Source organism: Manis javanica, chromosome 12, assembly GCF_040802235.1.
Source record: "Manis javanica isolate MJ-LG chromosome 12, MJ_LKY, whole genome shotgun sequence".
In the NCBI taxonomy this organism is placed as follows: Eukaryota; Metazoa; Chordata; class Mammalia; order Pholidota; family Manidae; genus Manis; species Manis javanica.
The window spans coordinates 16,613,645-16,629,867 of NC_133167.1; the positions used below are offsets into that span (position 1 = coordinate 16,613,645).

At 53.0% G+C, this 16,223-nt stretch overlaps 1 protein-coding gene across 1 annotated transcript; it reads right to left on the reverse strand.

Annotated features, from left to right (window-relative positions):
* Positions 1-378: 378 nt before the first annotated feature.
* On the reverse strand, positions 379-7,374 carry DES (desmin). Its single transcript, XM_017658864.3, has 9 exons — positions 6,695-7,374; positions 5,738-5,798; positions 5,516-5,611; positions 5,207-5,368; positions 4,910-5,035; positions 4,276-4,496; positions 2,944-2,987; positions 1,365-1,447; positions 379-1,175 (listed from the first exon to the last, which is right to left on the reverse strand). The coding sequence occupies exons 1-9, from the start codon at positions 7,267-7,269 to the stop codon at positions 1,134-1,136; spliced, it is 1,410 nt and encodes a 469-aa protein (XP_017514353.1). The 5' UTR covers positions 7,270-7,374; the 3' UTR covers positions 379-1,133.
* Positions 7,375-16,223: the final 8,849 nt, after the last annotated feature.

Genomic DNA, 16,223 nt, shown 5'->3' on the forward strand with positions numbered 1-16,223 from the left:
AGGTGCCCACACACACTTAATGAGAAGAGGTTGAAGCTTCTTTGGGGAAAGGATTGGGGTAGCTATACCAGTATCTGTCCTCTAAAAAGTGTCCCCCGACCTTAATGATCTGAAGGTGGGGTAGGGGACCCAAGGGGGACCATCCCAGAACTGGAGCCTCATAAGAGGTAGTTATGGTTCCCCAACAAAAGCCCCCTGTCCAACCCCCACGCCCCATATGCTACACACACACAGCAGGGCTGGGAGGCTCCAGGAACAGAAGGGGTTTGGACAGCCTGACTGGGCAGGAGGGCAGCACATAGTGCATCTCAACAGTCATGGCAACAGGGCCAGGGGACCCCCAGGGGAGACCGGCAGTCAGTGAAGCAGGGGACTGGCTAAGCTTGTGCTTCTCTTTTTATTGTTTCTGTCCAGAGCCCCTGCTTGGGGGAGGGGCAGGCTTGGGGAGGGGGGGAACCCCTCCCACCTGCCTAAGACCACTCTCTGCCTCTCTCCTCTCCTCTCTTCTCCAGCATCTTGCCACCCTCTCTCCTTCTGAATCTCCTGCTCCCACATCTGGCACCTTCGGGGGGTCCCTCTAGCAGTCCCTGCTTTCTAAATTCACCCTGGGAAAGTAAGGGTCAACTTCAAGCCCCCTAGTCCCCACAGGAGCCTAGTCCCCCTGTTACCTGCCCTGCTTGCTGAGGGGCTGCCCCTTCTCTCTGACCCAGGCTAGGGAGTGGGGAGTGGGGAGGTTCACAGGGCTTGATCCTGACCCTGTGGGGTCCCAACACCCGGCTCTGGGTCCTGTCCCAAGCCAGAGGCTGAAGCCTGAGGTCCTGGGGATGGGAGGGGCCGGGGCCCTACCCTGCCTCGGCTCCATCCTGGCCCTGTGCCACACACCCCGAGGGCAGCCAAGAGCCAGGCTCACTCACTTCCAGCATCCAGGACTCACACAGCTGGGGGCTGCCTGTGCCTGGGCAGGGGTGGGCCGTGTGCCCTGTGGGGACATAGGGGTGGCTGGTGAGCAGCGGTCAGAGGCTGTGAGGGGAGCACTGTGGCGAGGTGTGCTGCTCTGGGATGGAAGGAGGCTGGCTTCGGAGGCAGTGAGGATTGAGGGGAGGTGGTCTCTGGTGACAGAGGAGTCTCTGGCTTTACAGCACCTCGTGTTGCTGCTGTGTGGCCTCGCTGACGACCTAGGGAGAAAGAGAAGCCCAGTCCAACCTGGTGCCGGCTGGAGAATGGAGCCACAGCCCTGGGTCATCCCCCACCCCAGCACAGCAGGGCCTTGAACCAGTGCAGCCAGCAGAAGGCACCTGGCTGGCAGCCCCCAGATATACCCCAAAGACCCCACCAAGGATGGGGGGGCCAGGCAGACCATTTACCTCCCCGTCGCGGGTCTCGATGGTCTTGATCATCACTGTCTTCTTGGTATGGACCTCAGAACCCCTTTGCTCGGGGCTTGTTTCTGTAATAGATCAGCCACGTGCTCAGCCTGGCCAAGCCCAGGCCATGGGCCACTGCAGGCACTGGGAGTCCATCCCTGATCCCATGGCGCAGAGCCCAGAAGACTCCCACCCTCTCAGGATGGGCCTGTTACTTTTTCAGCAAGACCTTATCACCTATCCTTGAGCTCAACACCCCAGGGGGCCAGTCGCATGGCTGAGATAGGCTTAGAAGCCAAGAGATGTGCCCCAGGTGCAGGCTGGTAAAGAAGGGTGAGAGACCCCTAAGCCCAGGCACCCAGCATTCCCCTTCCCCAAACCCCTCCTCAGTCCCTCTCCACTCCTCGGCTCCAGGAGAGCCCTGAGTGAGTGTGGACCTTGACAGTTAGAACCCCACAGCCCAGTCCCAAGACACCCTTTTGGGGGACCTCATGGAACCCAGCACCTTTAAGACTCTGCATGAGCAATTTGATGTCTTTAGGAAGGAGAAACAGACAAGCGTCAGTCTCTGCCTCTTTGTGCTGGTGGTCAGTCATGTGCCTTTCTGTGCCTCAGTTTCTTTGCTGTAAAACTGTAGGAATGATACTTGCCCTATGATGGCCACGGAACTACTGATACAAAAAGCGTCAAGCAGTTTTAAATGCAAGGCTTACACTTGGTGTCTGCATAAACTACTAGTAGAAAAGAGAGGTTCTGAGTTTTATAGGGAAGGTCAAGTTTAGGTCCTCGGTATTAAGCGTTTGGTACTCATGAATCTCCTTAGCAACCAGCTTGTTATGAACATTGTAACTCAGTGGAGCTCAGCGTGTATTTTTTCTTGATGGAAATGAACATCGAACATCGAAGATATAAAAGGTTTGATCTAGGAAAGGTGAAGCTGCCAAGGACTCCAACTTACTTTCCTAATGTATCATTATAGCATGTTTTTCTGCTCTCTGGGGTTGAAAAGCCACTTGATCTGCATATTACTAATGTCAGAATGGCAGAATGCCCTAGGAGTGCATTCTTGTGATTGTTTGGCTTCGCTAAGGTTTGGCTTCGTTTTTAAAAACATGTGTCCAACGTCTTGCTCCAGCAAACTGGAGGTGTTCAACAAGCAGCCAGCAGGAGTGGGGAATAGGGTGGGTGGTAGGGGCACTTGGCAACTTGCCAGACAATGAGTGTTGGCTGCCTTGTAGCCCAAGGCATGTGGCTCTAGATGCTCCTGCTGCCGGGCTGCCAAGGACACCCCTGGTACCTTCAGAGTTTGGGTATGTGAGGGAATAGAAACCTTTGCTGATGCTCCCAGAAGGTGCAGGGGATGTGGCCAATACAGTACAATACCACCACATAAAATTTTTAAAAATAAAAAGCTCTCTCTATCTCAACTTCCCCACCCACTGACAGCAGCCCCGTTTCCGTCCCCCAGACCCAGCCCTGTCCCTACAGTTCCATCCTCCCCTCCTGGCGGTCTTGGGTGACACCCATGCTGGACTCCTGCCCCTTCCACCTCAGCCTCCACCTGCCAACATGCACTCACCTCGGAAGTTGAGGGCAGAGAAGGTCTGGATAGGAAGGTTGATTCTGAAAGGGGAGAGAGCAAACCCCCAAAGTGTTAGGACTCTCTTTCTCTCCCTGTAACCATCCATCAAAACTTGTGCTGGTCCCCTCCAAACACCATCCTCAGCTGTCCCATTCCCACCTACCCCAACACTGCCACTGCCACAGTGCACAGGGCATGGGGTCAAAGGCCAGCTCTAGCTGTTCCAGCAACTGTTCCTTCTGGAAGGATCACCCATTCCACCTCTGACTGCTGGCATGACACCAGGCCCCTCAAGCCCACTGCACCCTCCAGCTCGCCAGATTTCCTTCTTGCTCCTGGCACTGCCAAGTGCATCAATAGCAGGTGCGGGTGACATCCACCGTGTGTGCCCACCCTCCAGGCTACCCATATGAGGGCAAGTTCCAGGAGCTGCCATCCCCATGTAGGCCTAGTGCTGGGGAAATGCAACATAACTTTTGCTACCTTAAAAGGTCATTATACATAGATGTAATTCTATGAAATATGAAATCTCTCTATGTGTAACCCGATATCTAAACATCTGCTGATTTTTTTAAACTTCACATACTGTCATTTCTATTAGTGTCAATGGGCATTATTTTTTGAGTAATCAACCTGTTTTAAACTGAGGTTAAGTTTACATAAGAAATGTACATTAAGTTTACAGCGAAATGCACAATCTTTACTGTGTAATTCAGTGAGTTTTGATCAATGTCTACATACATGTATCTATGGGTCTAAATCAAGATATAGACCATCACCCCAGATATAAATATTTCCATCACTGCAGAAGCTTCCCTCATGTTCCCTTCCAGTTGTAGGTTGTTTTCTCTGTCGAGGAGTGAGTTGCTCTGAGTATGTCACTCTGTGTCTTTCCTGTGAGCGGGTGTGTGCACACGCACGAGCTTGCACCCTCCCTCTTAGCCTGTGTCCAAGGCTCTCTGTCTCTCTTTGTCTCTGTCTGCCCCCTCCCTTTCCTTCCTCATCATTCCCCTCTCTGCTCTCATCTCTCCCTTGACTGGCAGTAATATTTTATTACTGGTTGCTGAATATGGTTTTATGCTGCTGGTTCTTAATTCTGAAGGTGGATGAGGGAATACTTTTATTTCTCTTTTTATAAAAGATGTTAATTAAATCACTTTTTACCCAGGTGGCCTTGGCTAATTCTCTGCAATTAGTGGAGTGGTGGCCTCTTGTATAAAATTGTTTCCAGATCTTGTTAAAGGTGGTCCTGAGCCTCCCAGGGGCAAGAATGGTACCCCCAACAGCGCTCCCCAAAACCCCACCACCGGCCCCTGCCTGGCCCCTCACCGGCTCTCCTCGCCCTCCAGCAGCTTCCGGTAAGTGGCAATTTCCACATCCAGGGCCATCTTGACATTGAGCAGGTCCTGGTACTCGCGCAGGTGGCGGGCCATCTCATCCTTGAGGTGCCGGATCTCCTCCTCCAGGCGTGCGATGTTGTCCTGGTAGCCGCTGGCCTCACTAGCAAAGCGGTCTTCCAGCTCCCGCATCTGCCTCATCAGGGAGTCATTCTGAAGGGGAGAGACACCCAGGTCAAGGGCAGGCTGGGGGTGGGCACCCGGGGCTCAGGATGGAGAGAGACGAGGCCTCAGTATTGGGAGGCAACCCCAGATGGTCAAGTCCAGGAGGTGTCAAACTCTTCGGAGCCAATGAACCCTGAACTCAAAAGGAGTCATAGTGGCAACTGAGAAACTAGATAAAAGGGGACACCAGTGTTCGGCCTCTCTGCCCCTGACAGTAGCCCCAGGATTCCTGAGAGTCCAACTGGGAATCCACTCGTCTGTTTCTACCCCTGTGGTAGATTTGAGGAGACAGAGGCCCAGAATGGGTGTGTGATGGGTCCAACGTTAACAGCGGGAGGGTATGAGCTGCAGTCAGGAAGGGCTGGGCTGGGCTGGACTGAGCAGTGTGGGTCGGGACTCACTGTGCCCTTGAGGGCATCGATTTCGCAGGTGTAGGACTGGATCTGGTGTCGGTATTCCATCATCTCCTGCTTGGCCTGGCGCAGTGCATCGCTGTTCTTGTTGGCCGCCTGGGTCAGGTCGGACACCTACGGGCAGAGAGGGGCCCTGAGATGGGAATTCAGGGTGCAGGTAGGGGTGGGCAAGGGAGTATGGGGACTCTAGCTCCCCCTTCTCCCCATGGATGGAGCCACAGGAAGCTCCTCCAAACCAGTACTGAGGGGGGTGGAGGGACCAGAGTCCCTGGCCAGGCCACCCACCTTTGACTTGTACCACTCCTCAGCTTCCGAGATGTTCTTAGCCGCGATGGTCTCGTACTGGGCCCGGATATCTCTGAGGGCAGCGGTGAGGTCTGGCTTGGACATGTCCATCTCCACCTGGACCTGCTGTTCCTGAAGCTGGGCCTGTAGCTCTCGGATCTCCTGCAGCGAACGTCTGGGCTTCAGTGTCCTACCAGGGCCCACACAGCACCCTCACACCCCTATTCCTGGAACCTGACACCACGGCCTTTTGCAATTGCTCTTAGCAGGGTCTAATGAGGACCTTGAGGAGGAAGGCCAAGGACATACCTCTTCGTGCACTTTCTTAAGGAACGCGATTTCCTCGTTGAGAGATTCAATCCTGCGTTCCAGGTCAATTCGAGCTAGAGTGGCTGCATCCACATCCTGGGGGAGGTTAAGTGAAAGGGACAGGGTTATTTATCACCCAGGTAAGGGCAGAAGACCAGGTGCCACAGAGGGGGTACAGAGAAGTACGGAGGGGTAGGGCTGCAGTGGGACCAGAGGGCTCACCGCTCGGAAGGCAGCCAAATTGTTCTCTGCTTCTTCTTTCAGCTGTATCTCCTCTTGCAGCCTGGCCAGGACAGACAGACAGGAGGACAGTTGGTGGGGATAAAACCCGCAGTGGAGACGACTGGCTAGGGACTGCCCAGGCTGTGGGCTCAGGACACACAGAGGAGGCCTGGCGCTGGGTGGAGACAGGAGGCTCCGCCCACCCAAGGAGGGGACAGGAAGTGGCCCCATTTTGTGCCCAGAGCCACACCCTGGAAATCTATGTCCCCACCAGATTATGACCTCCCTGGGATTAGGAACTGTGTCTGTTTTATGCATCTCTATGTTCCTGGTTCCCAGATCCAACTAGGCCCATGTAGGTGCTCATTTAATGTTTGTGACCTGGTGGCAGGGTAGTGATTTTGCTCACTTGGGCAGCCAGGAGCAGGACCTATGCTTGTGTGTTTTACCTTTATTGCCTCTTTGTAATGGGAGCCTGGTGGAGCCCACCACCTGGTCCTCCAAGCTTTCTGAGGGCTGCATATGATGAATTGAGAGCTCCTGCTTGGATGCCCACCCCCTGTCCTTCCAAGCTTGCCCCAGGTTTTGATCTCTGACTGTGCTAGCACCTCCTTCCTGCAACCATCTGCCTGCTGGACCCCCATCAACATCATCCTAGTATCCTAAGATGCTTTTTAAAGGGTCTTCCCACAGGGCCCCATGTCTTCCAAAGTCTTCCATTTCCACCCCATGATGTCCCCAGGAAAATTCCTTCTTTGCAGAGGGGGAGCACAAGGACAGACATAGAGCCCATCTCCCCTCAAGGGACACTGGCAGGTGACCCTCTCCCTGCATGGGGCAGGAGAGCGCCCATGGCACCGGGAGAAGGCAGGTGCTGACTGCTGGGTTCCGGCCCCCAGGCCTAGCCTCCCGCGCCCAGCCCAGGTGAAGGAAGTTCAGGGAGTGCCAGGTCCTCACTTGGCCTTGAGCCGCTGCAGGTCGTCCAGCAGGTTGTCGCGCTCGACGTCGACGCGGGCGCGCTGGTTGGTCAGCACCTCCACCTGGCGCCTCAGCTCGCGCAGCTCCTCCTCGTAGATCTCGGCGACCCGAGTCGGCTCCCGGCCCTTGAGCCGGTTCACCTCGGCCGCGAGCGCCGCGTTCTGCTGCTCCAGGAAGCGCACCTTCTCGATGTAGTTGGCGAAGCGGTCGTTGAGCTCCTGCAGCTCCACCTTCTCGTTGGTGCGTGTGGTCAGGAACTCCTGGTTCACGGCGTCGGCCAGGGAGAAGTCCAGCAGCTCGCCCGCGCCGTAGGAGGGCGCACGGGTCGCCCCCAGCCGGCTGGCCCGCAGCGCCCCCAGGCCCCCGGCCCCGCCCGACGTGCGCGACACCTGGTACACGCGGGACGTCATCGAGCTGGAGGAGCCCTTGGTGCCGAAGCCCGCGCGCGGGAACACCGGCGAGCTCAGCGGGGAGCCGAGCGGGAAGCTCGGGGCCCCACCGAAGGTGCGGCGGTAGGAGGACACGCGCTGGCTGGACGAGTAGGCCTGGCTCATGGTGGCAGCGCGGGCGAGGCTGGGCGGCGCGGAGGAGGAGGAGGCGGCGGGCGAGCGGCCGGAGGGAGAGTGGATGCGGCGAGGGGAGACAGGGCCCCCAGCCGTCGGCGCTATTTGTATCCCTGACATCAGCCCCCGTGGCCCCTCCCCTGACAGCTGCAGGATCCCGCTGTCCTGCCAGGAAAGGGCGGCCGCTGGCGTGGGGGCAGGGAGGCCAGCTTCCCCGCAAGAGGCCTGCGCCCCCAGCTGGGGCGGGTGGAGGGTCTCTGAGGGGTGTGGGAGAGGCTGGTGGCCCTTAACAGGGCAGAAGATGGGCAGGCCTGCCAACCCCTTCACCAGGACAGCAAGCGGGTCTGGGAATCCCCAGACCAGCCCTTTTCAGCTCTCGGGTGCCTTCCTCCTCCCCAGGGTGACCAAGGGAGAGGGTGCAGAGAGGCTTCCATTTAGTTTGAGGGGTTCCTTATTGCTCCATGGAGAGATTTGGGGTCATTTCCTGAAGGAGCAAGGGCTGTTCCCAAGACAGGCTCCCACCACCTTTTTCTAAAGATTCTCTGGGAGTGGTAGTTGTTCGGGAGGGCGCAAACAAAGACCGGGAGTCCGCCTGCCAGGCCTAGAGGAAGAGGGTCTCTAGGAAGGCAGGGAGGGTGGGAGGGTGCCCCCAGGAGCAGAGAGTAATCCTGGCCAGAGCTGGCCTGCCCAGGCATGTCCATGGGCACCTGCGTTCTAGCTCTGAGCCTCAGTTTCTCTCTGGACTAGTTTGGCCCGTTTCCTCTCCCCTACCCGTGAGGGTGGGGCCTCAACTGTATAAACAGGGTGATTTCCAGAAAGGGCCTGGTAAACTCTCATCCCCACACTACCAACGTCAACTGACTTCTGCTCTTGTGCCCAGCCCACCCCCTCCCCAATTCATCCCCCTACTCACACCCCCCACCCCACATACAGCAGGGCTTTGTGTTTTGTCAGGAGCCACACGTCAATCCAGCCATCTCCCTAGCAGCCACAGCTGCCAACTCCAAATACCAGAGCTGGTATTTATAGAGGAGAATGCATGGGCTGGAAACAAGCACACAGGAGAGGAGCCCTGGGGGGTGAAGCTGGGTACCTGAGGAGCCATGGGTGTCAGATGGCCTTGGAAGACTGGGTGTGATAACGCCCAGTCACCCCCACAGTGCACCAAGCCCGCAGCAGGAATGGAACCCCACGGGGAGCTTGCCATCCCTTCACCACCCAGTGCTTAGCACAAGTCACTGGCTGACCCCTGAGGACATACCCACTTCCTGAACACTGGCTGTCTCTCTACACCTCCACCTGGCACTCTACAGGCCTCTCTCAGCGCTGACCCTTTTGGAATGCAAACCTTGGAAACAAAGACTGCTGGTCCTATCTTAGCTCTGCCATCATCAGCAGGCGTGGTTACTAGCAGGCACGTCCTTCACTTCCTGTGTCCTCAGCTATAAAGTAGGAATGGTCAGGCTTACCATGGCTACCCTAGAGGGGTTCAAAGAGGCTCAGGTGACAATAAGCAAATAACATCTGACATACAATGAGGGCCCACTGTGTGCCACTCTGCTGAGCACTGCCCACCCATGATCCCCAATTTCCCAACAACCCTATGAGATAGAAATGAGTATCATCCCTGTTTTATAGCACAGGGAGCTGAAGCGGTCTGACCCCAGAACCCATGCTTTGCCGCCAGAGTGGATGTGAATGTGCCAGGCGAACTGTCAAGTTCTATGTTACTGCTGTCTTCTGTTACTGCCCTTTCACATTAAATGTCTAATTTTTATCCAACAGACAAGCTTATGAAGTGGGTGAGGAGTTTCAGATATTCTTATCCAGCCTTCCAGTCAGTGCAAGCTGTTGTGTTGTGTTCTGGTTATTTTTGTGTAGCATCTCCCAAACTAGACTGTAGGCTCCTGGAGAGTTTTGGAGACATGTGGATCTTTAGCACATTCCAGGCAACACCAACCTTATTATAGTTGAAAGTAGCCTGTGAGCTTTCTTTTCCACCCTCTTACAAATGCTACACCCATACACACCACGAGTAGACAGGTGACTCAGGTCCCAGCCAGTCTTATAACTGCATTCCTCTGACTGCAGTGATTGGCTCAGGGGTGGGCCTGGACCTGAGCAGGGCCAGTCAGAGACATTCCCTTGAATCTATAGATGGAACTCCGATCAGAGGTCAGTACGCAAGGAGAGGCAGAGACACCTGGAAAGGAGGAGAATGCCAGACAGGGAGTCCCAGATTTCCAGCCCCTGGGGCCCTGGTCTGCAGCTTTTCCCTAATTTTGTGAGCTCCCCCATCGGCCTTCCTGGCTCTGAGGCTTAAGGTACTTGGTATGGGCTTCTGCTACTCGTTGCCAAAACAATCCTGGCTCATCTCCTGTTGGAGACTGTGCACCCATTTTCACAATGCCAAGGAGGACAGAACATCTCTGGGACTCCTCTTCAGATCACATAAGGAAATTGCCCTTCCAACCAGTCCAAGGCCTCGGTTCCCTGGTGAAATGAGGCAGAAAACAAATAAATAAATAATGCCATCTATTCTCTAGTCAAAATCAACATCTACCAGACTTGGCTCTGAACCACTTGGGGCTGTTTCCAAATTCAGTTGCAACTCTGAGGATTTGCTACCATGGAGGGCAGCAAAACAACACTCCGAGACATGGAAGGCAGGTCAAAGAGAAGTGCTCCAAAACATGTTCTGAACTGGGCTGCACCACTGGAGTAAGAGGTTAGCCTCCCCAGGAGACATTTATTCAGAATTGACATGCTAAACAAATAATAATTTATCTGGATGGGTAATGTACTTGGCACAAAGTTTAACAGGTCCCATTCTGTGGGTTGTTTTTCACTCTGTTGATAATATCCTTTAAGGCACAAACATTTTTTCATTTTGATAAAGTCCAATTTATCTTTTTTCCTTTTATTGCCTGTGCTTTTGGTGTCATATCCAATAAATCATTGCCTAAAACCATGTCACTAATTTTACCCTCTATGATTTCTTCTAAGAGCTCTATAGTTTTATGTCTTTGATCCATTTTGAGTTAATTTTTGTGTTTGGTATAACGTAAGGGTCCAACTTCATTCTCTTGCATGTGAATATCCAGTTTTCTCAGCACCATTTGCTGAAGAGTGTCTTTTCTTCATTGAATGGTCTTGACAAACTTTTTGAAAATCTCTTAACAACCTAGTTGAAAAGATTAATTTCTGTGGTCTTTATTCTATTCCTTTGGCCTATAAATCTGTCCTTATGCCAGTACCACATTGTTTTGATTACTGTAGCTTTGTAGTAAGTTTTGAAATCAGGGAGTGAGTTTTCCAACTTTGTTCTGTTTCAAGATGTCAGGGCTCCTTAAGATTTCATATGAATTTTAGGATAGACTTTTCTATTCCTTCAAAAACCACTGGTGGGATTTTGATAGCAATTACATTGAATCTGTAGATCATTTTGGGTAGTATTGACAACAATATTCATCTTCTAAATCAATGAACTTGGGATGTCTTTCTATGTATTTGAGTCTCCTTTAATGTATTTCAGCAATGTTTTGTAGTTTTTAGTATACAAGTCTTATACCTCCTTAGTTATGTTTGTGCCTAAGTATTTTTCTGTTTTTGATGTCTTTGTAAATGAAATTGATCATGTGGGGTTTTCCCTTAAATCTATTAATGTGGTATGTTATGCTGATTGAGTTTCATATGTTAAACCATCCTTGCTTTCCAGGAATAAATTCCACTTGGTCATGGTATATAATCCTTTTAATGTGCTGCTGAACTTTGTTTGCTAGTATTTTATGGGGCTATTCATAAGGGATATATGTATATAGTTTTATTTTCTTGTGTCCTTTTCTGGACTTGGCATCATGGTAATGCTAGACTCATAGGATGAGTTAGGAAGTATTCCCTCCTCTTCTAATTTTTAGAAGAGTTTGAGGAGGATTTCTGTTCATTCTGAAATGTTTGGTAGAATTCACTGGTAGGACCAGTGAAGCCATCAGGTCCTGCTCTTTTCTTTGTTGGGAGGTTTCAGTCATTGTTAATATCTTCATTTCTGTTTCACTATACGGACCTACCATGATTTATTTGGCCAACTTTTTTTGTTGATAGGCATTTATATTGTTTCCAATCTTCTGCTATTATAAACAGTACTACTCTGAACATCCTCAGGACACTTTGGAATATATAAATTTTGGTAAGCTGTCAAAAAACAACAGTCACTTTTTTTTATGTTCATACTTCTTACTTGGGCTAACTGATACTGAAAATTGGAAGGTCCACCAAGATAGACTATTTCGTTCAGTGTTTGTAGAAAAAGGAGACAATTAAAAAATTTGTGTATGCACAATGGTGTCTTGTATGGTGGGTGTTATCAATACATTTTATTGACTCCGTTAAAGAATGAATTCAGTCCTGTTTTTGCTTGAAATCTTCCCTGATTATTCTCACTTTGGAGGGTCTTGGAAACATAAGGTTGGAGGTAATTTCACAAATCACAAGTTCAACCAGTCCAATGCCCCCACTTCTCAGTTAAAGTTTATATCTTTTCTACTCTGGTCCAGCTTGAATCCCTCCATTGCCTGGAAATTCACTGTCTTCAGGAATCCCTCTCCATTCCATAGTGATTAGGTTCCTATCAAGTCTCAGTCATGGGACAATGAACAGCTCTTAGAACAGCTTTCTAACAGCTGTTAGAAAACATTTCCTTATATCTGATGAAGTATCTCTGCTGTGCCACTCATTCTAACCTGGAGCCAAGCAGAGCAAGAAGAACCCCCTTTCACAGACCTGCTTTTCACAAGGATGGTGTAGGACTCATGCCTGCTGAAGACTTTGCCCATTTCACCATTCCCAGTTCCTCTCCCTTCCCTGGACTAATGAGCCAGCAAAACCCAACTTATGGTGGCCTCCAAGGCCCCCCAGGACCAGCCCAGCCCACCTTGCAAACTCAGCTCACCCACCTCTCCTCTGGGCTCACCTCATTTTCTGTTGGATGACACTGCCAAGGTCTTTCCCGCTTCCAGACCTCTGCGTTGGCTGTTCCTGCCTTCCCTGAAGGGCTTATCGATGCCTAGGCAGACCTCTGAATCTCACAAATGGCTCCCTGAAAGACAAGGCCCTTGGCTACTGACAGGACCTCCCAGATCTCATAGATGGCATGGATTGGGAGGCAAGTGTCTGTCGTGGGTGGATGGCTGGGGTGGGGACACTGACCTGGAGAGCATCAGGCATTTGGGTGGAGGAGAACCAGAAGTGACTCTTGCACTTTGCCCTATTTGGGAGCACCTCACCTAACCCAGGGCTACCCAGGTGTGACATAGGGCTGTTGCCTCCCCACTGTGTGCCCACCCTCCACTGACTGACCTCCATCTCCAGGGTTGCCCTTTGCCCTTTTCTCCACAGCCCATCCTTCTTCACTTTCTGTTTCCCAGCCAAGCACCTTGGACTGCTATCCCCAGCTGGACTGAGCCAGGAAGCAGCCATTCTATGAAAGACTTGGGGGCAGTGTAGCAGGTGTGAACTCTGAGCTGCTGTGTCTTGCCTCAGCTTTAGTGCTTGGTAGGGAGGTAGGAGGCTCAAGCATGGTGGTGTGGCTCTGGGGCAGTACACCAGAGGCTAAGATATGGGTGCACACCCTGGGGGTTCACCAACTACGCATCTGTGTGACCTGGGCAAGTCCCATTTCCTCTCTGGCACTGTCAGTCCAGGTGGGAGATGGGATCAGCCAGGTCATCTCTGCGGTCCCCTCAGCTTCTGGTATCCTGAGACTCTGGGCCCAGGGAGTGGGACCAGTGGGTGGTCCAGGCTGAGCCCGTGCCCTCTGGTGCTCCTCTGCCTCTGTGCCTCCAAAGCCCTCCCCAATGGCCTCCTTGCGTCTGCCCCACGCTCCCTCCCCAATCCACCTTCCTCTCAGCTGCAGTGGCTGCTTAACCACCGAGGGTGCTGAGCCCCAGTGACTGTAAAAGGGAAGGAATGTCCAGAGGCAATTGTTTCTTCCTGATATCACCCAGTGGGGGGGAGGTTGAGTTGGGGGGCCAGTGGGATGGTGGTGTCAGGATTCTCCCTGAAACTCATCTCTCTCATGCTGCGCTGCCAGCCCTTCCCAGGCTCAGCCAGCAACCGCTCCCCAACCCCCATCTGTCACCATCACCTCTCACTGGGTTAAGACCTTCAGGCCATAGTGACCCTCTCCCAACTTTCTGCACCAGACTCCAGACTCTTCCCTAGGCTCCTTCCTTCACTGGCACCCCCTCCCCTATTCTCCTGAATCCCCTCTCCACCTCCTCATCACCCCCACAGTCCTGACCTGGCTTCTCCAGGAAGGCCCCACAGCCCCACTCCAACCCCCTCCTGCCCACACTCCTTTTACAGACATGGAGTGCCGAAGATTTGCTGCCAAAGTAGGAGAAGTCGAAGGCTGACTGCACCTCCTCCCAGCCCCCAACTTCTCCTACCAAATAGGACTCCTGGCTGGCCAGAGGGGGGGAGGAGGAGGAGGAACAGACAGAAAGGGGAGGGGAAGGGAAGGGAGGGGAGGGGAGGGGAGGGGAAGGAAGGGGGAAACTGAGCTCAAGAGGGAGGAACGAATGAGATTGTGGAGGTGAAAGTGACTGTGGATTTCAGGGGTTACTTACGGCAGTAAGAGATGGGAGGCAGAGAGGAGTGGGATGGAAGTCAAGTGGAGGGGACAGGGCTTTGGTGACATTAAGGGAAGGTGCCGGAAAGGCATCCTGATGTGTTGGGAGCGGCACATGGTTGGGAGTCAGCAGGCCAGAAGCTGGCCAGCTCTGGGTAAGCTGTGTGACATCGGACTGCTCAGGTTCCTTTCTGGGTCTGTTTCTCCTTGCTCACAGTGAAATGTCCTGACATCCCTCCCTACTCTGTCCCTAAAATGAGGGGCAGGGGTGGCCTTTTTCTTCCGATGCAAAGCTTTGGAGCCTCCCGGGGCAGCCTGTGGGAAGCCTCTCTGCTCACCACAGCCTCAGGATCAAGCAGGACCCAGATCACCGACACGTCCCCAGAATAGCCATGATCCTAACCGTGTGTTGATGAAAGGTGGCTACACCAGCCCTGCAGGGACAGAATCAGCCTCCTCTGAAGACCCTGCCCCAGGGTCCTCCCAACCAGCTGGCCCTCCTCTCTTCCCTCTCTCCAGGCTTCCCTCCTCGGGTCTGAGCACCTGGTCGTGCCCAAATGCAGCCCCCTGCCCCCTTCCAGGTGCCAGAGTCTTAGATATCCCCACACACATCTCTGCCCTCAGCACATCTGGCCACCTCCCCACAACTTCCAGCACCCTGCAGCAGATACCTCGAACTTCTCCAAACCCCACCCTGTCCTGAGTCCTGAGCCATTTCCTGAAGAGACAGAGACCCAAGTGGAAGAGTCCCCTCCCCGCAACAGTCTGAAACCCCAAGAAGAACAGATGTTAGGACGAGACTAGGGTGTACCTGGGTGCAAGAGGGGAAGCGGGGTCTGAGAGAGGGGCTGGGAGGGGGCCAGGTGATTTGGGAGCAGCTGATACTGCGCTGGATGTCACCCAGCCCTGCTCCAGCCTCCATGGAAGACTTCATAAGCTCTGCCACCTACCCACGGACTCACACCCTCTAGATAACCTCTAGGCCTGGTTATTTAATCTGCTGAAATGTAAGCCCCTTCTTTCTTTCTTAGACCTTAACCCAGATAGAGAAAAGCAGGTTTCTTTCTCCCCGGGAATTCTGTCAGGTTCCTAGTGCCATCACTCAGCCCTCTCTTCTCCCTGATTCATCCCCATTCCTTTCATCTTTCCTCATAGGCTTTTTTGGTTTCAGCCCCTCCAGTTTGGTCACATCCTTGCTGTCCTGGGCCCCGTCCAGGTTTCCTATATCCCTCTGAGGCTGTGGAGTGCTTTAAACAGGGCCTGAGCAGGCCGGCAATGACCTCACATGGCCACTGTGCACAGTTGCTATCTATAGCCTTGTAGGATCATCCTCCTCTTCCTCCAACCAGCTGAGTCACAGTAAGCTTGAGGTCCACTCAGACCCCAGGGCCTTCTCAGCCACTCAAGACCACAGCCCAACCCATCACTCTGAGCTGTTCTAGCTCCTGAGTGGATACTTTATTATCTGAACCGTCCAAGTATGTAATAAAAGTGAATCTTTCACTCAATAATGTAGCTACCACTTATCGAGCACCTGCTTTATACTATCCATGGTTATTCTGGACACTTGCTGTATAAAATCACTGTATCTTTAAACCTCACAGCACTGGGAAATAACTATTATCCTCATTTTACAGTTATCCATTCTAGGCTCAGAGAAGTTAGGTAAGTTCCCTAAGTTTGCACAGCAAATAAAAACAAAGTCCAGATTTTAACTTTAGTTGATGGCTCCTAGAAGCCCAGCTCATTTTTCTGTGTGGTCTCTAAGGCCTTGCCAAAGATCGACTTGGCAGACCCAGTTACAAGGCTTTCCCCTTTTTAACCAGACCCTATCTAGGGATCTCCACTGAAAAGCCTCTTGTCCAGTAGTGGGGACAATGTTGGCAAGTCCCTCTCAACATCCTTCCCTGCTCCTCTCCCCAGCCCCACTGCTCTCAGAGGGGGGCCAGTGTTAGAGGGGGCAAGTTTCAGGGTGTTTCAGGCCTTCATCCCACTGGGGGGGCACTGAAGATTTTATGTCTGGGGAATAAAGTGGCCAGTGGGGGCCGCTCTGCTTTGTGCCACCCTCAGGCACTGCCCCCCATCCCTCCGCAGGTTGGAAAGGCTCCCCTGAGTGCACCCTGGCCCAGACTGCCCCCACCTGGCCTGGGAGCAGGCCTCTGGCAGCAACACCCCACAATTCTGTCCTGAAGAGGCTTTCTGGGGGCTGGGACTGGGACTGGGCTTGATTCTGAGGCCTCAAGGTTCAAAAGAAACTCTGGGGTTCACTGTCAGCTCTGGGGATCCCCACTGCTCCAGCTCCTGGGCCCCAGAGCCA